This window comes from Prorops nasuta, unplaced genomic scaffold (genome assembly GCF_024137725.1).
Source record: "Prorops nasuta isolate Cenicafe-Biocafe unplaced genomic scaffold, Cenicafe_Pnas_1.2 PNAS00050, whole genome shotgun sequence".
Lineage (NCBI taxonomy): Eukaryota > Metazoa > Arthropoda > Insecta > Hymenoptera > Bethylidae > Prorops > Prorops nasuta.
The window spans coordinates 930,289-954,082 of record NW_027116847.1 but is presented as its reverse complement, the minus strand read 5'-3'; the positions used below and the strand labels follow the sequence as shown (position 1 = coordinate 954,082).

The 23,794-nt window shown below is 43.2% G+C and overlaps 1 protein-coding gene across 3 annotated transcripts; it reads left to right on the top strand.

The window, feature by feature from the left end:
- Positions 1–23,754, top strand: LOC136784167 (serine-rich adhesin for platelets-like). 3 transcript variants are annotated; one of them, XM_066744684.1, is made up of 18 exons: positions 1–1,194; positions 5,117–5,356; positions 5,444–5,574; positions 5,658–6,216; positions 6,278–7,001; positions 7,064–7,141; positions 7,220–7,428; positions 7,500–7,729; positions 9,990–10,411; positions 10,598–16,193; positions 16,284–16,691; positions 19,242–19,396; positions 19,923–20,110; positions 20,362–20,464; positions 20,581–20,742; positions 21,026–21,258; positions 21,532–21,743; positions 21,906–23,754. In XM_066744684.1, exons 1-18 carry the CDS (start codon positions 1,130–1,132, stop codon positions 22,058–22,060), a joined length of 9,870 nt encoding a protein of 3,289 aa, XP_066600781.1. In that variant the 5' UTR covers positions 1–1,129; the 3' UTR covers positions 22,061–23,754. The 3 variants fall into 3 exon arrangements, with proteins under 3 accessions (XP_066600781.1, XP_066600780.1, XP_066600782.1); XM_066744683.1 differs by having other exon boundaries at positions 19,239–19,396; XM_066744685.1 differs by lacking the exon at positions 20,581–20,742 and having other exon boundaries at positions 19,239–19,396.
- Positions 23,755–23,794: the final 40 nt, after the last annotated feature.

The window sequence follows — 23,794 nt, the reverse complement described above, 5'->3', positions numbered from 1 at the left end:
AAGCATTTTAAATGTGCATATTGTATCGAATGGAGCAGTGGAGTATTATTATAATGTCTGTATTCGCAGAAAAACGTTTTTCCATATGAAAGAGAATACGATATACTTGTATCAAGTTAATCTTGGCTGGTGTCAGATAAGAGAAACAGAGAGGGGGGATGGAATGGAAATAATGAAAGAACGAGGTAGAGGAGCAAGTTGGAAATAGTTGGAATTGGAATTGGTGCTGGAGTGCGAAAGAGAGGGAGCGACCAGCAGGCAGAGGCAGGGGAGGCAGGTTCCCGAACTGCGAGTCTGTGAGTAGTTAGAGCTGTTGGGGGACGGGGGGATGAATAGCCGAGCCGAGTAGCGAGTAGTCGAGCCGAACAGGTAAGAAAGAAGGAATCGGCTCGACTCGGTTCACTCGGTTGTCGGACTCGACGACTCGACTCGCTTCGGTATATGAGTGAGTATAGGCAGGCAGGCAGGCATCTGGTTCTTTTATTGTATGGGTAGGCATGGAGCGAACTGAGCGGGTCTGAGCGGAGGACCGACGAGAAGGCAGGCAACTCGCAAGGAGGTGTAGCATAGGTAGAGAGCCGTAGAGGTGCGGCATGTCTGATCCAGCGAGCAACAGAACACCAAGACGACACAAGCGAGTTGTGGTAGACCGCTTTGCGCGGTTAGAAGCCGCGCATTCTTCGTGATACATCGTCCAATTGATCGGATCTTTCGGCGGCCAAATTATCAGCATCGTCGCAGAAAAGACTCTGTGTCCTGTGTTAAACTATAAAAGACACTGTGCTTCGACGTATTATATTCTACAGAAGTCTGGGAAGAATGAAAGTTGTGGTCCATACGTATAAATCGTCCAGTTGAGTTTGTGCTAGCCTTGACGGGCGCCAGCCAGCCTGGACACGTATTTGAGGCTTGAGCTGCATGGCTGCTACACACGTTGATCAACCTACGAGAGTGCACGTGCTTTTCTCCATTACCTGCCTGCCTGCTTCTTCGCTCAATTTCTAATTTCTCTTTTTCTATATCGTAAACGTAGGGAAAAGTTTTTCTCATGACAGGCATACTTCTGTGCTTCCTTCAAATGTCCAGTTATGCGACAGAGTGTTAAGATCACTGATACGAGTGACGAACCATGTCGACGACGGATGTCGTTCGCATTACGCAGCAACCATCGTCCCCGGACGAAGAGCAACACGGGTAATTCTCTCTTGCATTCTTTAAATTCAACCTCGATCTTAACCAGGAAAATCTCTACTCCACCTACAAATATTCAACCTCTATTTATCGTCGAACTTATCAGTCTCACTAGTAGTGTACTTTACTTTCTATCTCGCTCAAGGCGGTAAACTGAGCCATTCGACGATCCAGCGATTAAATATCGGAAAAGGCACTCTGGTAAAAATAATTGCTTCGCGTACGATTCATGTTTTATAAATTATTCAAAACACTTCTTTTATCGTTCAAGCGGACTATTGATGCAATAAATTATTTCGTAAAGTTGAGTGTGCGCAAATTTCGATGAATTCTCTTGTCATGGTATGTCTCTGTGGAAAGGGACTGTAAAGTGGACATTCTGAGTGGTTCGAGGAAGAGCAATAATGGAGGAAAAGAATGATAAAAAAAGTTATATGTGTATGCAGCTCTGCATACGAAAAGAAATTGCAAAAATATTAGTCAGGTATTATTGCGACGGTCCTTCCCAATGTCAATGACTGCTCCCTCGAGGCTAGCTGTGACCCCCGTGCGAACGCGAGACATTACACGCTCGTCTCTCCTCCTCCTCCCCCCTTCTTCCGCGACAGAATAAAACACAGAATATAACATATAGCATAAGCGAACGCCGCTTTCACATGGCAACGTGCAATATTCGCCATGATTATCCTTTCAGAAACGACCAACTTACCAATAGGAAAGGTATATTTTTTAAACAGCATCTCTTAAGTTGCACGATCAATGGAAAATATCATTCAAGAAAAGCTACAAATTTTGGATTACAAACTCGTTATTGGGAGACCAAATTACTCGTTTGGCAGTGCTTAAGGGCAGTAAGGTGGCATTTTTTTTACAAAAGAAAAAAGTAATAAAACCGACGTTATAAATAGTTATAATTTATTCTCTATCAATAATTTGAAAAAAAAAGGTCTGTACAGCTCTGCAGAATATTTCAGGGAGTAATTTTTGACCAGAAAGAAATAATTACATCTACAAATGTGGATTTTCTGGAATAATTAATTTCGTTTTGCAAAGAATAATTATAAATTGTTTTACCGGTAATAAGGTACCAAGAGAAACGTGGCAAAATTGTTGAAGAGAAGTATGCACCGGAGCTTTTCTATTACGCACAGTCACTCGTATGATGCTTTTGTTTAATCTAGATTCGAATCGCTAACTGGTACGATAGGTAATATTATTCCGCGTCTATAGAATTGTATCTTCTTAAAGTTTAACTTTATGGCTCGTATTTAAAAGGATCAACGTGAAATTGGGTAATGATACATACTTATATGGGTTGGTCCGAAGCTTTATACTGAAAGAAGCGGACCTTAAAACCTTAAGGTTAAATAACGGTTCTATCGACGTTCATGCATACCTATGCGCCGTCTACGGGGATTTGCAACTGCAACTTCTGTCGACTACAATTCCTCCGACTCTTCGCGATAAAAATCATTTCATTCAGATGCAATAAATCAATTTTAACGTCAACAACTCTAACTTTTCCAGTTATCTTGATAACTCGACGTTCGTCCAACCTGCCTCGTCCGTCCAGTCAAACACGAAACGCGTACCTCCACACAGGGACAAATCCGTCATGCATTTCGAATACTCCCATTGAAAACTCTAAACACAGCAATTTTTCAAGAACATGCTACACGCGACGCGAATGAAAAATGCACAATGTCGCTGGGAATTCTTGCCTTGGAATTAGTTGCAATTAATTACTTGGCAATTTCTACAGTTTTTCCACACTTAATGCGCTGCATAATTGTATTGCTTCGAAAGTTAGGTTGACTGGCAATACACGAAAGTGTCAAACTGCTGTTTCAAAGGAGGGAAAAACAATGAGGAAATGGATTGGAACAATGCAGGGGATTACAGTTCTCATTTTTTGCGTGAAAAGTGAGAAAAATGTGATGGAGGGTTAATGCTTGAGTCCAGTCCGCCTCCGCTGGTCCGGAACAAACCGATTCGCAACGAAATGTAGCGTGAAGGTAGAGAGGCACAGAGCAAAGTCGACAGAGAGAGAGAGAGAGAGAGAGAGAGAGAGAGAGAGAGAGGATTGGAGAGGGGAAAGGGGAGGGGAGAGGATACGAGAGAGTAGCGTGAAAAAAAAAGAATAAGGGAGAAGAGCACGAGGGAAGGGAAGTACCTAAAGAAAGTAAAAAGATGCGGAGAGGAAAGGAAAGGAGAGGTTGGATGGGAAAGGGACGACGTGGCTCTGGTATCGTTTGTCGAGGTGCGAGAGAGAGAGAGAGAGAGAGAGAGAGTGCGCGCGAGCGAGAGAGCACGCTGGTGGAATGGAAGAAGAAAGACGAGAGAAACGAGATACGCGCGAGAGAGGGGAGCGGGAGCGCGCGTTATTCCAGCAGAAACTCGCGCTGCGAAAAATTCGACGAGCAATGTTTACAAATTTTTTATGAAAACCTGGATAAAATTGGAAACAGAGGGCGACGCGTAGTCGACCTGTTTTCTCCTGGTGGTGGCAGGACGAATTTTTCGAGGCGTTTTGCGATGGCGTCCAGAGTCGTTGGCCAGTTGGAACTGTTGGAAGTACTTGGAAGTCGCGCTGCGATCTCGGAGGACCTCAGTCGCAACTGGCGATTCGCTGCTCTCAGGTCGCGAAAGACTTTGCCAGCAGTTTCCAGAGACAGTCGCGGCAGAGATCGCGAAAGAGTTTATTAACTCACTGGCAACAATCTCCGGAGGCCTCTCGGTCCCGACTCGCAGGTCGAGAAAAAATTGGCAGTGTACGTATAACACAATCTCCGAAGACCTCGGTCTCGACTCGCAGGTCACGAAAGAGCTTGGCAGCGTTGCTCGTGTTTCTTCGCTGTTGTCATTGTACTCGTATTCCTCGTACTCGCTATTGCTCTAGTGTGTCTACAGTTCTAAAGTGAACACCGGGCTCAGTGCATACGATCTGTTCAGTGATAAATTTTCTCTCTTTAAATATATTCGTTCCTTTGTGTCGTTTCGTGCTTCACTTAATTTATTCTATTATATTTAGTATTTTGATTGACGCCAGTGTGTAGGTAACTCTCTCACTACCCCCCCCCCCCCCCTCTAATATCATTTATTGGCAGATAAGGCTTACTATCTCTCAAGCGAGATTCCAAATAATGTATATTTATTGATAGTTCGTACGATGAGAGATTGTCGATAAATAAACGGGTTATTGGAAAGAATATACATCGACCCGATTTGGATAGTTTTCGCAAGAGGTTCGAGGTATATAGACCGTACCGTTTGGGATTTTACGTAAGGTAGAGACCAATGTGGTGGGCTGTCAAAGATAGAAACGCGTAGCATTTTTATACCCACGAGATGCAACACCTACGACACAGCACCGGTACAGTATTGGCACTTGGCAGCAGGATGTAGCAACTTTTCTGCGTGGTCGCGCGAAACTTTTTTCATTACGAAAGGAACTAGAGATACATGGTCAGTTGGGGGGACCACCTATGACTCATTGTCATCGGATCAATTTATACGCAGCGCTAGTGTTTTTCTTATATTTTTTCTCAAATTTTTATTAACGAGCAAAACAAATTATGCGAATAAAGAGTATGTCAGTTTGAGAAGGTATTATCCTCGATATCTCTGTCCTTATAGACGATAAAGAAATGTCCGAAATACTTTGAGTTTATTTTCAAAGGGAACATTTGTTAAAACTATTTTTTGTGAAATTTCATGAAGCCCCTAGCGAGGGTCATTGGAAGAAGCACTATATTCTTAAAGTGGAAGGACCGAATAATCGAGGGCGGTATACGTATATGTTTTTAAATTGGCACACTGTATATATAATACATACTCCCACTCCTATTTAGAACGTTGCTCCTTTCTGCTTCGTCCTGCTGCGAGAAACAATAACGTTATTGATGATAAATGATTTTGTTTATAGGAAATTAAAACCGGATCTGCTGTACTTCAGGAGGCGAGGTTTGTTCAAGTCGTCGGTCGAATTGTCGCAGCAAGGAAGAAAATGTACGCAATGCTCGGCTCCGTTCGGTAGATTCTACAACACCGGAGCTTCCTGCTCTCGATGCAAACGGAAAATCTGCCGGCAGTGCAAAACCGAGGTCAAAAGTTCCCATGCAAATAAAGACCTCGAATGGATCTGCCGTAATTGCTATAAAACGCTGTGAGTATCGCTGTAGGTTTTTCTAACGTGATTTCATTTCACATTTCCATTGGCCATTTTGCTTCAATATCGTTTTCCTTTTATCAGAGAGCCGTGCACGATCAACGGTAAAAGAGTTTACGACAATTTTAACTCAAAAATAGCTGGCACCGATAAGAGATCACATTTTCCTATCGATATATTGAAGCACAGCATTCGCCGAGCTTGGACCATTAACGGTAAGTAACAATATTTTCCATACCGAGTTTCTTTGCTTCTTCCACAATGGGATATTGTTAACGTAAGAGAGTCGTTTGAACAGGTCCACCGTCACGCTGGTCCGCTCCAAGAAAATCGTCAGAGTTGCGGTTGTATAGAAGTTTTCCAGTACGTCATCACGATTATCCGGATATTATAGCGGAGAGAGAAATTGAAAGAGACGAGAGTCTCTCGCAAAGCTACGAAGCTGAAAAGGAATCGGTTGCTCGAAACACCGATCATTTAATATTCGACCGGAGTGACAATAGCAGCAGCAGTAACCGTAACGAGCGAGCAGTTGTAAAACGTAATGAAAAAGTTTACGAGGAAGAGGCTCTGGATGGGGTAAGATATAAGAAGGATCGTGGTTCGAATCTACGAAAGACGGACACTCACGAGGACTCGAGTACCGGAAGCCACCAGGATCAATCCAACTCGAAAATTTCATTTTTAAAAGCTCCTAAAATCTTTAATCGGTTCATATCACCGGAAAACAGGCAAACTCCGCCGAAGCATGGAGATCGAAAGTCAAATATACCAGTTTTATTCAAGAGAAGCTCGAAAGAATTTGAAGATATCGGAAGTCCTCAGGAGACTACCAAACGATCATTTATTCCTCAAAGGTGAGTGCTTTTCTTGGATTTCATTGTAAAGATTAAGATTTTTCTCTCTTATGAATTTTAGATACAGAGGCAGTACCGATGACCTGTGTCGCAGTAGAGAGGACGTGAATATACCTAGTTTGATACCGAAGTTATTATCCCCACGAAGCAAAGAGGATCGCTTGAAGAGGCAGGACAGCAAAGACGATATTCGTTCACCAATTGTCAAGACCCATCGAAATACAGCAAGGGACGAGTCGAGGTTGCCCCAGTCCCCACAAAGCAACGCTAAGGATAATCTTGATTGGAAAAACGAGAAATTCATTAGAAATCCACGCCGAGATAGCAAAGACGACGTGGGCAGCAGAGAAGCTTCGAGCGTTAATGCGACTCCGTCGACAGTTTTGAAAGGAAAACCATCTTTGCGATTGAACGACTCGTGGAAATTGAAAACGAGCGAACAAGGTAGAGCAGCGTCGATGAGTAGCGAAACGAAAACCTCGGATGGTAAAACAGTAAAATCCTGGGAGACTCGAGAAGAAGAAATGGAAGAAAATAATATAATGGACGTTACGGATGATTGCATTGTGGATATCGCGAAGGCTGATAAGAGACTCGAAATGGACGTTGAAAAGGTTAGGAACGATTTGCTCAAGGAGTTGGACGATTCTGCCAAGGATCAAACGGAAAAGTTCCTTAAAGATTGCGCAACGAATTTGGCGAACAATTCGGATACACAGAACGTGGATGGTAACGAATGCAAAACGGAAAATGGATTGGGGAAAAAGTTGGATGAATTTCAAGTGGTTAGTACTCGATAAGATTTCATGGTTAATTTAGATTCACTCATTGATTCTTCTTTCCAAAGATTCGACGCAAATTTTCTAAAGAAGAATTTTCTAATCCTGATGATACGGATGAGACACCGAACAAGCGTTGCTCCAGCGTAAGTAGCCTTTCTCTTTACTAGAGCAGTATTATTATTCTACAGAAACTATAATCGAGTAAACAATTACTCTTCCAGCATTTATCACCAGAAGCGAGTCCCTTGAGCACGAGATCCTCGAGGTACAGTCCCCGAGAGAGCGAGAGTGAACCTACGCCAGCGCTTCCACGGAAAACAGCCGGTGATTCGTGCTCCGCGTCTCAGAGGATCAGGGATACGATAACCAGGACCAGGCGAGAATCTAATAGCAGCGCTAGATACGAGAGCAGCGGTAGCGAAAGTCTTCGGTATGCTTTAGCATGGCTTATAGAATGGGAGAACGTTGCGCTTGTGAACTTGCATGATGAATTGTTTCAAGGCCAAACGACACGAAACTGCACGGCTACGTGGATTTGGCGAGGAAAGTCAAGTTCTTCAGCGGTAACAGCGGCACCCTAGCTTTGGCAAGAAGCGATGAGATAATACACCGCGATAGTGCTACCAGTGCTGGTGAAGATGAGCCGCACGATGATAATCACATCAGGGCAGGTCCAGTCTCCTCGCAAGGGAGAACAATGTTTCGCAGGAGACGACAATTCGATGCTCAAGGTAATCTCTCATCCAAACCTTCTTCCACACAGATTTATCAACCACATGGCTTGGCGTTAATGCCAGCAACGATGCGCGGTGCTCTGATAGGCCAATTGATTATCGAAACCTAGTCCGAACTCGAACTCGACCATCAGTCAGTATTTTCGAGCCTCGCATCGGTTCTGTGTCGTATACCGTTGCTTCGAAAGGCCTCTCTGAAATTCAAGTATTCTACAAAGAAACTTTATAACCGCTCGACAACAATTTTTTCTTCCAGCTTTTGGGATGAGTAACGTTGAACCATGTACAACGCGTGCACGTGAGACTGTAATGCTGGCTTAAATGTAAATTGCGCGTTTCATAATTCATGATAGCCATCTGAGGAAGAGCACTCTTTTAACATGGACGTGAGAAGACTTTGCGAATTGTTAGCCACAGTCTTGGTGTCGATGTACTTTTTGTTGTTTTATACCGGTGCTTGTATTCTTTTATATTTTCTATTCAAAAGTTGAACATTTTCAAATTTATGACAATTTCTATCAAACTCCTTCTATTATTGTCAAATGCAGTTAAAAACGTTCTTCGTTACTGAAAAATTCGAGATATATAAGAAGGTTTTATGACAAATAATATCAAGATTTGGTCTATCAATTGTTTAAATAAGGTGTAATTTGGGATTTGGTGTTATGATTTTTTAACAATTAAAGGAGGAAAATATATTTGAAACTAAAGATTAAATTTTGTGCTTTAGTTACAGGTAGTCGGTAGGAAATGTTTTGCTGGGTGAGAAAAGATTTATTGATCTAGCAAGGTTTAGAGAATTAATAAGTTCTGTGATACATGAGGAGCTAGTGTATCATACTAGTGTGGGTAAGAGAACCAGTATAGCAGCAAACGAGCAGGCAAGTGAGGCGAAGCGAGGCAGCTTGTGGAAACAATGTACAAAGCCTATGTGGCAGGAATATCTATAATGCTGTAAAAAAGCCTTTTCTGTTTCGCTGAAAAATATTCCCTCTTCTACCGTTTTGCCTAACGCACTTGCACTCAAAAACTTCATGAAAAAGCAATTCGTAGATCAAAATTTTGTTCTTTTCGTTAATTGTTATGTAGAGAAAGAATAGAAAATTGTCATCAAGTAATTTGTGCTGATTTGAAAAGTTACGAGGCTTGTTTAATCAGTACCGACGATAATCGCTGCGTTAGCATACGTTTTAAGCGGCGCAAGGTTATTATGGTAAGGTAAATACGCCGCGGTATTGAGGTAGTTGATTTTTTCGCAACACCCGGTGTAAAGAGTGGCAATAATGTATACTATAGCATCAGTGCTATAGATAGCGTTCTGCTCGTACCTCGGGAGGACTGACTGACCGATGCTCTGTTCTGTAGTCTGCCTCTACTGTGTGTGTATACAGGTAGGATTCAGGTGTACCTCCCACTCCACCCTTTTCCTCTTCTTCCTTGCCTGTACAGACTATGCCTGCACGACGCTCTTTAGTCTTTGCTCTTTCAGTTTAGCAGCGGAAACCCACGCGAATTGTTCACTCTGCGTGTATATGACAGTGCTCCATCTCCCCACCCTGTTTCCTAACACGTTCGGTACGATCATTGCCAAATCCTGAAGAAAACTTTTCTCACACCTCGATCAAAACTTCCAAATAATCGTTATTTCTTTCGCACGTGACGTTTCGCAATTTGTTGAATGAATCGAAAAGCACTGCTGCAATTTTTGTGATAAAGATCGTTTTGGTTCTCTTAAAATTAATATCCTAAAGTAAAAATCTTCGTTTTTTCATTTCTGAAAAAAGAAATCAATCGAAAAGAGTGTCCAACTAGATAGATCTGTATTTGTCGCGTGCTACATTGATCTTGCAACAATTCTCTGGTAGGTAGAATTACAAAATACGAAATTCGATTAATCTCGATTGGTCAGCGACACGACGCGTCGTGCAGTCAGTCGCTTTTTTTCCCTTATTTGCGATCGGTTTTAAGGTCTTCCATCGATCTCTCTTTCATCCGATCTAGCCTGGTCGTGTGCTACGTATGGCCGTTTTGCGCTTGGAAACAGGCGTATCGGTTCTGCGGAGCCATTCATGGAACGTCGCTCGCAGCTCGAGCTTCGCGAGTTGAGAAAATTATATATAGTTTCACCAGTACTGATAACACAAGCCGTGCCATTGACCAGGTGGTTCAGTAATCCGTGAACAATGTCTAGCAATAATTAAGGGAATTTATCTTTATCAATGAAATGGAAATTAAATTCTTGTATTTTACCTTTAAGGTTCGCGAAGAAGAGGTCGTTCGCACGCGAGGAATTGTTGCGTGGAGGAGTTGTCTGGACTGCAGTCTCTGGACGTCGCTGACCGAGATGGAAGGCAGGAGAGTCCAACTGGACAACAAGGCCAGGATCACCAGTCGATCGTAGACTACAGGCGATTGGTCTTCATCAGCTCGGACTCTTCTTCCGGTCGTGAAGAGGATGACGCCGATAGCAGTTGTTCCAGTTCCTCATACCTGAACGGTTTACCACGTACTCACGCACACGCACAGTCACTGGAAGATTGCGACTGGGACTATTTCGAGAGTGGTTCCCTGCCACTTCCGGTCGGCCTTCCAGTTCCAATCATCGGGACAACCGTCATTTCGGAACCAAGCACACTACAGGACTGGAGCTGCTGTCCTGGTCGTGGCTCTGCTTGCCAGGTACGCAATTACTCCTAAAAATACTCAATTTTTGCAATTTTTCTACTTCCTTTAATATTGAAACAAAAACACAGTGTTACCATCACCATGCAGCGAGTCCGATAACGTATCTAGAATTAAAGATATCTCTTGATAAGAGTATAACAGATAAGAATGCTCATCCAGTTTCAACTTTGTTTTCCTCAGGCCTGCGGTGGTTCGCAAGGAACGAGCGTGCTTCCGGTACCAGTGCCAATTCCGGTACCAGTTCCTTATCCAGTTCCAATCCCGGCGTCATTGTGGACCGGAGACTTTGCGGCTGCAGCTTCTTCCATGATAAGCAGAGCTGGCGAGTCTCACGGGGATTCAGGAGTTCTCAGGTTGAGAGGGGACCCAGCAGCGGCGTGGTTCGCCTGGCACCCGAGGTTCAACCAGCCTCTGCACGGAAGTAGGCTGGATCCTCGGTTCGCCACGGGTGTCTTTGATCCTGGTACCTGCACCTTCAGACCCAGCGAGGATCATCCAATTGCGTCCAGGCTGTACCATTCGCCCGCCAACACATCGGCATCGGAACCGGCCAGATCCGAGGCATCACGGTTCACGGCTGATACCGCGCGGAATGGTCACGGAGCCAGTTCCTCGTCGGCCATAAAATCGATCAACGAGAGGGAGAGCACTGAAATACAGGAGAGCGTTGCAAAGGACGAAAGTAAGAAGAACACTGAGGATAATAATAATAGAAAGGCCGATGAAAAGCTTTCCTCTTGCTCGTTCGATGGCAGAGATCCGGAAATGATGTACCAGCATGCTCGAGAAAATTCAGGCAGCTCCTCGGGAAGATCCTCGGCGGACAGTAGTGATCTCGAGGATGATTCAGCTTCGCACAGGTTTAGCAGAGTTTTCGTTGTCAACGACGATTCTCTCACTAGCGACAATGAGATCGAGGACAACGAGGATGAAGCCGAGGATTCCGATTCCGCCGAAGGAGGCGTCACTCTGAAGAGCGTCACGTCGTTGTCCGAAGATGGAGAGCCGGTTATTTTACAACGCGTCACTTTCCTCGACGAGGACTCCTTGGAAAAATCCGTCAACGTATGCAAAGTGGATGACGCCGAGGATACCAGAGTGTCCACGGATAAAGTGAAAAACGATCCCAATAAGACGATGATTCAATCATCGGATCAGAACGTTACGACCTACCGTAAGATTAGATCTACGGATAATTTTGAAATCAATGAAATCGCTAATATCGATGAAGCTGCTTGCGATAATCGCATTGAACTGAAATCTATCAGGCCGATAGATCCGGATTTGCAATCGGACTTTGTTCAAAATTTTGAAATAACGCATGTCCCTAGCAGGAATGAGACTGAACAACAAAGTAGCAACTCGCAGTTGAGTAATCTGTTAGATAATTCAGACTCGAATATTACATCAGACTCATTGGAGCTTGACGAATCATCCAACCAAAGTGATGGAAATTTGGAAAATGTGATTACAGCTGAAAATATTCGTTCCTCCACCCCGAATAATTGTAATAACGATGAGAAATCAATTGCTTTGTTAACGACAAGAATGGAACATTGTGACACACGCGCAGATAAGCAGCAGCAACAGCAACAACAGGTATCAGGGACAGCACCGGTTGAAAGTTTTGATGAAAAAGATAACAGCGACTGTAACAACAAGTTGATATCGAACGGCGATCATTCGTCTACTTTAAATTCGAGCGTGGTACTTACCGATAGTACCACCAGTACTGAAAACACTACTGGCAGTGAAATTAGCAGCGACGAGTTACACGAGTACGAAATAACACCTGCCAATGAGTCATACGAATGTTATAATAGCAGCTTTTTCGAAATACTCGGTAAAGACGCGAAAAGGCCAAAATTCATGGTACCGTTGAACGAGTCGAGCGAAGCAAGAGCGTGGAAAGATTCGCGGGACAGAGTGGAAAATGGCGAGATGCAGTCCAACGAGAAAAAATCAATAAATCAACAAGTGGCCGCCGATGATTCCGCTGAGTCGAGTCATCAGCAATCGAAGCTAATTACCTTTACTAATTCGAAGGATCGTGAGAGAAATTGGAGTACTTCGGACGAGAGGATGGTGGAGGATGCTTCGGAGGAGGTGGATGATCCCGAGGAGCCTGAAAAGTTGAACGACTTGATATCAACAAAGATCGAAGCGATGTTTAAAAATGCTGAGAACGGTGGCAGTAGTGGAAGTGGCTGTTGTAGTAGTAATAGTAGTAGTAGTAGTATCAGTGACGGAGGTGGTAGTAGCAGTAACAGAAATCGTAAGAGAGTCGTGGATAGTGCGCATGACAGCGGTTGGGTGAGAGGCGAGGGTCCTGGAAATGGACAGGTGGTAGGAGACGTCGGTGAAGGTAATGGTGTTGGTGAGCGAGAGGGAGAGATAGGAGAGGGGGGAGCGACACGGTTCCGTTCAGTCGAGCGACGCCCGTCCACTGGAAAGGAGAATGGAATCTCTTCTGGCAAATTCTCAACGAAGGAATCCTGCAGAGACGCCCAGCAGCAGCACTTTCCCTCGGTCGTCAGCTCGGGAAGTCACAACAACAAGTACAGAAGTCTCGTGATGATAACTCAAGAATCTTCCTATCAGCCTGTGAGCGTCATCACGTCAGACACGACGACGCTGTTGCAGCCAGATGACGTTCCACCGAGTGGCCAGGGACTCGCGGGTTACTTCCAGCTGGCCCTGGAGGCATCGACGGAACAACCGAGACGAAAACTCGGTCAGCCACAGAGAAGAGCTCCGATGGTGAAGCGTTCGTCTCAGAATTCTCAGAATCAGACGCAATTCTGCGAGACTGAGGTGGACAGTGGCCTGAGCGTCGGTAGTGCGAGCGAGAGCGACGACGTGTCTGTGAAGAACAATCAGAAGGTCGGTGGTAGTGGTGGTGGTGCTGGGACTGTTATTCGTCCTCAGGATAACAACCTAGAGGAACAGGTGGCGTTAAAGGAACGAGCCGGAACGGAGAGGCTTGACAGCAACCGTGGACGCGCGCATTCCCAGTCGAGCGATGAAAATTCTTCCAGTGCTGGTGGAGTGGTTATACTGGAGGAGGGATTGGCCGATGATGACTCTTGGGTCGAGGAAGTCTCCCACGACGAAGAGGAGCAGGGTGCGACCACGGCCACGGAGGAGAGTTCCGAGGATGAGGCGAACAACGTTGGGGATCGAGAGGAGGAGCTCAGAGGTTATCACAGACAAGCTATAGACTTTACTCTGCACACCATAGTCGAGGAATCGTGCGAGGAGAGCGAGGCTGAACCTAATCCTGCCACGGGAAGTCCTACGAAGAAGCCAAGGCCACCCTCGGCTTCCGAGCTGGAAAAATATTTCTTCTTCGGTTTGGGAGGCGAGGGTGGCAACAGCTCCAGTCTAGGCTCCAGAGAGATCGATAGCCTCTCCGAAACTTCGTCCATTTACTCGGAAGGCCTTGAATCCCTAGGTCAGGACGAGACCAGTCCAACGACCTCCAATCCGGATAAATCAAACTCTAGCGAAGGATTCTTGAACTCTTCGAGATTGGAAAAGTACTTTCTCTCGGAGTTCTTAGGTTTTGATCAGGACAGGAGGGACTCGGATGGATCCGTTGGTAGCGACTCTGAAGGTAGACCTAGTCCAGAGGCTCAGAGGAGGAAGAGATTGGTGCGTGCTAGGGGTACCGGAAGATCCCACAGTTCCTCTTTGGATAATCTGCTGGCCCTTACGCAAACCTCGCAAAATCTCAGCTCTCAGAACTCTCTGCAAGATCTCACGTTGAATCAAGACTCCCAGGACACCTTGTCCGAAGGTTCGTCAACGGAAACCGATCTTGCGGAGGATGGACAGATACCAGCCTTCGGTACGGACGGCCAGTTCGATACCGTGAAGAGGAAGAAGAAGAAGCCAAGGAACTTGGGAACTCAAAGTCCAAGAGTACCGGAAGACAGAAACAAGACACCAGAGCCAATCAGAGAAATGGTACTGGTTGGCGAGACTGAGATTGACCGCGAGGTAGAAGCAGACAATTCTGAGGATTCGGAACGCGCCAATACACCCCAATCCGAAAGCATTTCAGTCTCATCCACATCCGGTTCTGCCAATCCATCCACATCTCCAAGCTTGGCAAACGAATCTTCTAGAAATGTTCATTCTTCCTCTCTGGAGTATCTAACTTCCGGTCAAAGGTCGAAGCATCAGTCGAGAGACTCAGGGTTCGTCGGTAGCTGCGACGATCTTTTGCAACACCAAAAATCTCCCGATGATCCTCAAGCTTTATCGGAGGCTAATCGCGAGAATCCGAAGGAACGACCGAGGCTGGATCCTCGTGGAAACAACGGCCCATCGACAGCTTCGGACAGCAATTTGTGCGAGAAATCAAACTCGGGTAAGATCGATCACACGCTTGGTCCAGCCTCGATGCCACATCTAGCCAATCCATCACTGTCGAGAAAGGACAGTTTCAACAACTGGTCCAGTGACGAAGAGACCAACCTGATGATGTCAAAGATGCGTCAATTCTTCAAAACGATGGTCGCCAATTCCAACGGTCAGAATTCGACAGCTCCGAATAATACCAGTTCGAGTCAAACAGCTTCTCCAGCTCCGAGTCCCAGATTAGCCGGTGGGTCTTCATCCAAGAGCAGATTGTGCTCGCAAAATTCTCAGAATCGTACGAAACCACCCCAATTGGTATACTTTGAGAACGAGCTGACGCGACTGATGAAGACGGTGCCAGGAATAAGGGACGAGCAGGTCAGAGAGATCGTCGAGTACTTGAGCTCCGAGGATACTTGGTCGGACTCTTACGACAGCTCGGATTATACGAGTTCGGATCTCGAGGGGACTGCAGGAGGCAGACGGTCAGCCTTGCAAGAGCAGATATCTCAAAGTTGTCAGCAGATAATCAGCAAATTCGACACCACTGCCGAAGATGCTTTGCTGCAGGATAAGGACAGGGATGAGAAAACTGGTTCCATACCGATGCAAGCCCCTTGCTTTGGTAGGGACACCGCATTCGTGTACCAGAAGCTGGTTCAAAGCTTCACGAAGATGGCAGGTGACGGTGTTAGCTCCGACGCCAGCTCAACGTCTCATAGTAGTCCACCTTTAATCGCCAAGGTCATGCATCATATCGGTAGCCGATTGGTAGCGTTGATGCACGAAGTCTCCGAAGGAGGACCAGCCGTTCAACATCATTCAACCAGCTGGAGACGTTACTCCCAGCATCATTACCACCACCACCATCACCACCATCATCATCGAACTCCATCCTCTGCATCCACCACCGAGGATGACGATTCCACGTCAGACTCGACCAATCCAACGTCATCCAGCCACCTGCAACTACCCAGATCAAAATCTCACGACCCCCTCCTGCTAATCAACAATCATCCGGTTGCATCGAGCGGTCAGGAAGGTGAGGAACGCGAGGCTAGTGATTACGAACGATTCTCCTGGCGCGGAAGCTTCGAATCCGCCCTCATGGCTGCAGACTCGAGGACGAAACTCAGCCTGCTGGCGTGTTCCAACGACGGGAGTGGCGGAATGAGCGCGAGTGCTTTGGCAATGGCAGCGAAGAGACGCAGTGCTGGGGATTTGCTGTTCAACCCGAAGAGCTTCTCCAGGGAGCAGTTGGATCGAGTCAGAAGTTGTGGTTCGATCGGAGGTGTAGGCGGTTGTGGAACCGGAAGCAACGCTGCTAACTGTGGAGGGTCTATCGAGGAGAGAATCTGGAGCAACAGGAGGAGGTCTTCGGTACCGGACGCCAATACTAGGGGAGAGTCTGGTTTGTATAACGATTATAATTCTAAATAAGAGAGTCTCTGCATTTAACTATGAATAAGAATTTTATAATGAACATTGTGTATTACTGCAGGTGCATCAGCCGGGGATGAGGATACCGAGGACGAGCTGGAGTATGGTGTCGGTGGTGAATCACGCGCAACCACATTACCACGTGGAATGCAGTCGGCAATCACGGCAGCTACGAACTCTCTTCCGCGACTATCAGCCTCTGCTGCTCCTTCGAGCTTGACATCCTCTTTGGCAACGTCCATCTCAACCATGCATAAAGCCCACAGTGTCTACCATTTTTTGCCACAGCATTCTGGCGTGAAATCAGCCAGGTACAGGCCTCCTGGCTTCGCGAGGAACAGCAACCTTGGAATGGGACCGAAACGTGCCATTAGCGCTCCTGGCCTACAGATCTCTGCTTCGCAGTCGGCGCCTGGCAAACGTGAGGCTTCAAGGTCGAGGCGCCAGCAAACAATTTCCCTCACTACCGGTGAGCTACCACTTGCCTCCCACCTCTTTACTCATAATTCATCTCTCTGGACATATCCCAACAGCCATACCATTTCGCAACAAGCAATATTCCGCTATTCCATTTTCATGTATTAATGAACATTCTCCATTTTCATCGCGATGCCTGCTCCCATCGTGTTGCGTTTATCGCGCGTAGCCGCAATATCGATTATGACGTAGCCGCGTCCACGTGTCGGTACTTATTGAACTGCAGAATACATTCAAGGTTAAAAAAAAACTATACAGTATAGTACCTTGGAGCCAACAAGTTTTCAATTTTCACTCTCTCTCTCTCTCCCTCCCTAGAATATCAATAGCAAAGTATAGTTTTTGTTCTATTTTGATGAGAAATATGTGTGTATAGAGGAAATAGGACCAACAGTAACAAAGGAAATTAAAGTCTCCATAATTAGCGATGCTCGAGCTCATTGTGGAATTTCCACGCTTTAACACGTCCTCTCGGTATGTGCACCAGTAGGTACTGTGTCAAAAGCAAAACAACTATTCGCCTAACACAGTTATAAGGCTAAAACTGAACGAAAGCTGGATGGACAAATAAAGAAGATAAATCATGGTTGATTCTGCGGTTCTCCAGATGTACCTTGATAAATTGTTTATAGATGCGTTTCTTCTGTAATTTTCCGTTATCCGTATTAGGTGAATTACATTGGAAAAGGCCGCTCGAGCGTTTGAGTTAGTGCACGCTTCGTGAAAGTTAACGGATAATGGCGGTTTGACCAAAGAGTTTTGGAATGCGTGTCGAGTTTTTGCTGGATGAATGGAGAACGGATGATCGTAGACATCCTTCGAGTATATCGCCATTGAAAAAAGGCCTCGAGTTGATTTGGTTTGTCCTTTACTCATCGGAACAGTAATGCATGCTGATGTTCCTTCGTTTTTACAGAATAACACTGGAGTAAGCTCTATCTTGCATCAATTACACGGTGAGCTCTGTGAAACTTTCGCCAAGTTCTACGAGAGTCTATACCTATACTCCAGTAGACTTAGTAGATCCCGCATATGGCGAAATTCTGTCGGCGAGAATGCGTGAGTGAATGCGTGTGCGTGTGCAGGTTCCACGCTTGCTGTGCTCAGGCTCCACTATTGCGCTTGGTTTACTCAAGTTCATAGTACATATAGTGTATATATATATATATATATATATGTACGTATTATAGATGCGTAGACGTTTAAAATCAAACGAAAGCTAGACTTTCCTATGCCTTAAACAGATAAAAGATTTCTGCGACTCGTTAAGCTTAAAAGCAACTTGCGAAGTGCTTAAATTAATATCCAATTGGTACTGCGTTATAATTTGAATCTGTATTGCTTTCTCTGTTCGGTAACGCGAAAATTATTATGTAATTAAATAGGCGTACTGTGCACGTCATGCTCTACTATATTTGCCAGCGCTTAAAAACCGAATTGGTCAAGACTTACCATCAGCGCTCTGTAGCAAAATTATTTAGAGCGATTCGAATACAATTGTATTAGTATTTTATAGTTTGAAGCAAATTAAATAACTTGTTGCTCCTTGCATCTAGAAGGGCCGCGTTCGATAATCGAGGATTGTTTATCAAAATTCAACGAATAACCTTGAACGAGGCGCGATTTGTTGGGGATAGCCGGAAGTAGGAATCGTTCTTATCGCAGTGTCGTTCCGTCTGACAGATTATAAGGAACGTACTGTAGTTGAGTCGAAGCATTTCAGTTCTAGATCGTGCTCGTCGAAAAAGAGTCCATTAAATTTCAGGAAAACTAGAGAAAATAGTAAAGAAGATATTACGCGTCCCCTGCGGTAAATGCACGAAATGTCCAGCGATTATTCTACGTTCGACGCGGAAAACATTACTCGTAGCAGCAACGTGGAAAATGGACTGCAACGCTTAAGCTACTGGTACTTCCTCGAGTGTTGTGGTGGTGGCTGCTTGCCCTGTGGCAAGAGGAAAAAAGCAGCCAATGTTAAAAACGAAGCGACGAATGGCCCGAGCGAGAAATTGGTCGAGGAGAGAAAACTATTAACGATAGAGGAAAGAATTGAACTGGAGTGCATCGACGAGGCAGAAACGAATAACGAGACAAATGAGACCAGCCCCGAGGAGGACTCGTGGTCCTTGAAAACCGAAGAGAAAAGAGAGGAGTCGAATTTCAAGAGATACTCGCCGTTCAAGAAGGATAAGTCTAGAAACGTGACATTTTCTTTGGAGAAAGTGGACGAAAATAGGGACGTAGAGAAATTGTTGAAAAATCCATTGGAACTTTTCCCCAAGTGTCCCCCGCGTTTTAATAGGAACTGCAAGCCAGAACCGAAGCAAAGTTAGCCTGCTTATATTAGCGTAGAAAATTTTCAATACTTTTTTGTTCATTATGCTGAAATGTTGTCTATTGGATCAGTAGTGCATGATAATTGTACTATGTCAATGTGCGTGCATTCTTATATCGAAGCTTTGATGGAGCTACCCAGAATGCAGACGTTGATGCTGCTTTCGATGCTTTCTAATTAATTCGTTGCGTTGGTTTTTTGTAGCAGATGATGGTAGCAGTCTATCGGAGGCATGCAGTACGCCTATCATTGGCGCTGGATCTCGCACAGGCTCTAGTCATACAGTCGTGGATATGGATGACATGGATCCGGGATTACATTCTGCTCACATGGCTACACGCGCATCATTATCGAGTCTCGGGGTATGTCGCTCGTTAATATAATATAATATATTCCTATACACGGCACTTCCTATGACTAGTTGTATATAAAGTCAGATAAAGTTCGTACGAAACAACAGTTACAATCTCTTCTCTGCTTTTGTTCTCGCTCCGTCTTCCTCTTTGTCCAAACACTGTGCAAGAAATTATTTGTTCCGAGTCGAAAAATAAAACCTGCTTTTGGGTCAGTTTTTGCGTATTCGGTATAGAAATCGATAGGTCTAAAACCTTCTTTAATACTGAATTCGGAAACAACTGACCAACAATTAATCTTATTTCAATTTGAAATACAAAAATCAGACTGCGTGGCGTTTGTTTTTTCAAAAGTAAGACCTGCTTTCGGGTTAGTTTCTCCGCGATCGGTAGAGAATCCAGGTCTAAAATTCTGCTATTTCATCTGGTTAGGAAGTGAATTTTGTTCAAAGAAAGACTGTTTTTTCACTCGAATAAACAAATTAAAGGAATAATATCGATTATACGCTAGTGATTTATCTGATTTATTCCTTAGGCCCGTTCAGACTCAATGGCATCTGTGTACAGCGGTGCCGGCGAAGGCCGATGTTGCCGATCAGTGGCAGTCACAGGAGAAGTTGAATTTTCAATGCAATATGATTATAAACATTTAACCTTCGAAGTGCACGTTACCAAATGTAAAAATCTCGCTCCGGTGGACACCAAACGAAAGAGATCAGATCCGTAAGCTTTTTCTTCAATTCTATTTTTTCTTTTTTACCGTACACTATCTTACATTTGTTTATTATTGTCGATTCTGATTACATTGCGCACATTGCTTATTTTGGCCATATTTATATCAACGCATAACTCTCCTTGTGCAATGCTGTTCCTTGTTGAATTAGAATTAAAAAGAAAATCTTGACTCACCGAGTGGGATCGATCGTTGCGTTGGCACGAAAAGCCGATTATAATATAAATTGTTATTCTAACAGATACGTTAAGGTATACCTTCTACCCGATAAGTCAAAGAGCGGTAAACGAAAAACGAAAGTAAAGAAGCACACTTTAAATCCAGAGTTCAACGAGACCCTAAAGGTAAGCTTCTTACACTAATATTCCTTTTGAATGTTCGCATCTGCATCTGCTTATGTGTGCATGGAATTTGGATAAACTTATTTTTCTTTCGATCGTTTGCCATAAAAAAATTTCAGTTCCACATGAGCCTGAGTGGCCTAGAAACAAGAACACTGTGGTTAACCGTGTGGCATTCCGATATGTTTGGTCGTAACGATTTTCTCGGCGAAGTGCGGATTCCCTTGGAGAACAAAATCTTTGATGACCCTACGCCACGATGGTACCCTCTTCAGGAACGAGTAAGTTGATACTAGTTTCTCTATATCATTGTCAAAACAATAAAGCAAAGATTGGTATCGACGCTGAACCGTAAGTTGTGCAAACGCATGATTTATAAGTGTTCACTCGCATTGTCTATTGTTTGCACATTCTTTGGTTACTAATTTCGTTTGTCCCGATGAATGCACAATTTTTAATTAAATACGTACATATTTTGCAGAATAATATCTCATTGTTGGACGATGAATGATGCGGCTAAAACTGTTGAAATTATTTTATTTTCTTTTTTTTTGTGAATTATAGACAGAGCCTTTCGACGATCCAGTGTCGTACAAAGGCGAGGTGATCGTTGGCTTGAAGTTTGTGCCGCCGGATCCTACGCAGCAAGAACAGAATCGCGAAGCGAGCACCGATCGGGGCGCTGCAAAAGCGAAAAAGAGTTGGAGCCGCGGTGCCTTGCACGTGCTCGTCAAGGAAGCCAGAAATTTGCAGACACGAGCGAAAAATTCTGGAACGTGCGATCCATTTTGCAAGAGGTAATTATCGTTACGAAATCGTTGGAAGAATTATATTACTTCAATCAACAAAATTATAACGAAATATTTAACATTTAATTATACATTGAAAATTTTCTGGATAGCTATGTTTTGTAAAATTATTTTTTCCTACAGTGTTTTCTAAGTAATACAGACTTATCAAATAAACATGCTCTTACTAAATGTTATAATTTATAATCCATTGATTTCTTTGGTTTCAAATGTTCGTTCGAAGGAAACTTTAATGATTGAACGTATGCAATTTTTTTACAGTTACTTGCTACCGGATAAAGGTCGTTCTGGTAAACAGAAAACCGGTGTTATACGGAGATGCGGAGGATCCCCGGTTTGGGGTCACACGTTTGTCTATAAAGATGTCAGTCTGCAAGAACTGGCAGAGCGAGGTCTTGAATTAACAGTATGGGACCACGATCGTATTGCTAGCAATGAGTTCTTGGGTGGCGTTCGCTTCAATCTTGGAACTGGTTAGTTTTTTGGGCTGTCAATGGACTCTTTCTTATCTATGGCTATTTACCTCAATCTTCAGACTAACGCGATTTGTCAATACCGTGTAACGATCAGCTAGGTCTTTGCTCGTTAATATAACTGATAGTTTCTTCATTATTTTTTTTTCTCCTTGTTTTTAGGCAAACATCATGGAAAACCTGTGGATTGGATGGATGCTACGGGCAGGGAACTATCGCTTTGGCAGAGCATGCTTGAGAGGCCAAATTTCTGGGTCGAAGGCGCCGTCGCTTTGAGACCAAACCTTCATAACCATGGGAAAAATGTTGGTTCATAAAATTGCAATATTACGATTAAGATTTCCGACCATTATTTTCAATTCGAGCATCGATGTACTCGATGTAGCTTAAATATTGTACATACATCATTGTCATTGAATATTATACTATTTTAGAAAAAAGCGTGTGTTTGACAGACGGAAACCGAGATAAAAATTAGTGCCTTTAAGGAAAACGAGATATTAACTTTAAAAAGAGTATCAATATCTTTTTTAAATAATTAGAATGTATTTAAGAGTCGCCGATATATCTTGTGTTATTTTTTAAACGAGACCACTGGAGATCACGATTATTTGAATGGTACGAATATTCTAGACAAATTTTTTAACGTCACAATCATTACAGACAATTATTTTTGTCATTATATCTTTATTAAACAGTCTTTCTTCGAAAGAGATGTAGCGTGAACTATCACCGTGATTTACTAAGATTTCTATTTCTCTTGTCACTGGTGCGTATCACCGTGTCATGCAAACAAGTTAATATACAATACTAAATCAACCATCCATACGAATGTCACTTTTGAACCGTAAAATTGAATAGAAATCGGTATTTGCATTATTTAAATAGCTAATGCAAGAATTTGCCAAAATCGCACTCATCCACAACAAATGTAAACAAATAGAGAAGAAAGTGATGTGACGAATATCCATGCCACAGATAAATTGATCTACTTTTTTATGAGAAACTTATGTATGTAAATGTATATTGTTATAGCAAAAAGAAATTATCAAAGAAGTGTATATGTATACATTTGATGATCCATGACAGGCTTTTCTCTTTTATTTTCAATCGTAGGACGATACGTTTGTATGAGATAAATTGGTAAAAGAATTATTTATGAAAATAATATACTCATAGAGTAATACAAATTATTTGTATACTATTGAGTATTAGCAGTAAAAACTGAACTATATATGAGTTACTTAAAGGATTATTATAGAGTTCTGAGATATTTAGAACTATGGATGCAAACATTCTCGTTTACACGGTATATTTATACATATAGAGGTAAACAATATTAATAAAAAATTTCATATAATTATTATTATTGTTATCAGAATTTTTGGAAATGTTAGGTATGCTTGCTGTTGATTAAAATGTACATTTAGTACATTTCTTAAGAAGGAAGTTTGAATCTAAAAAGAAAGTTCCTTTCAGATATTTGTAATTAAAAATAAAACAGCAATGCTCCAACTGTCCCCTTTAAGTCAAAACTTAATGGTTTAATATATTATTTCACTCTCGAATATATATATATATATATATTTGTTAATTATATTACTTTACAAATAAATTGATAGAAGCCGCTTCAAGAACAGGGTCAACTAATATTATACAAAGTACGAACTTTCTCTCTTATTTCGTAAACGAAGTTTTGTTTTGTTATGAATATTTTCAGTCGTACAATCGTATAATATTTATATGTGAATTATATTTACTTGTAAGAAAGCGTTACAGATTGTTTTTTCGCCTATCCCGCATTAAAGTTTAATTTGAACCAAGATGTATTATTGTATGGAATGTATGTATACTTAAAGGACAATTTTGTGTCTATACGAGATTTAAATGTTATACAGTCAATTGGAATTACTCGGTATAGTTGATCTACAGTGTTTGATAAAAAGAATTATACAATTATGCAACTATAATATAGCTGTCCATGTATAAAATAAAACTTTTATACGTTTTTCATGGTTGAATTGGAATCTGTTTGCTCTCCATTTCTAAAA

Coding starts and splice junctions, on each gene's coding strand:
- LOC136784167 (XM_066744683.1), top strand. CDS start 1,130: ATGTCGACGACGGATGTCGTTCGCATTACGCAGCAACCATCGTCCCCG. Junction 5,575..5,657: donor CCGAGCTTGGACCATTAACG/GTAAGTAACAAT, acceptor TCGTTTGAACAG/GTCCACCGTCACGCTGGTCC. Junction 20,465..20,580: donor AGTTCAACGAGACCCTAAAG/GTAAGCTTCTTA, acceptor AAAAAATTTCAG/TTCCACATGAGCCTGAGTGG.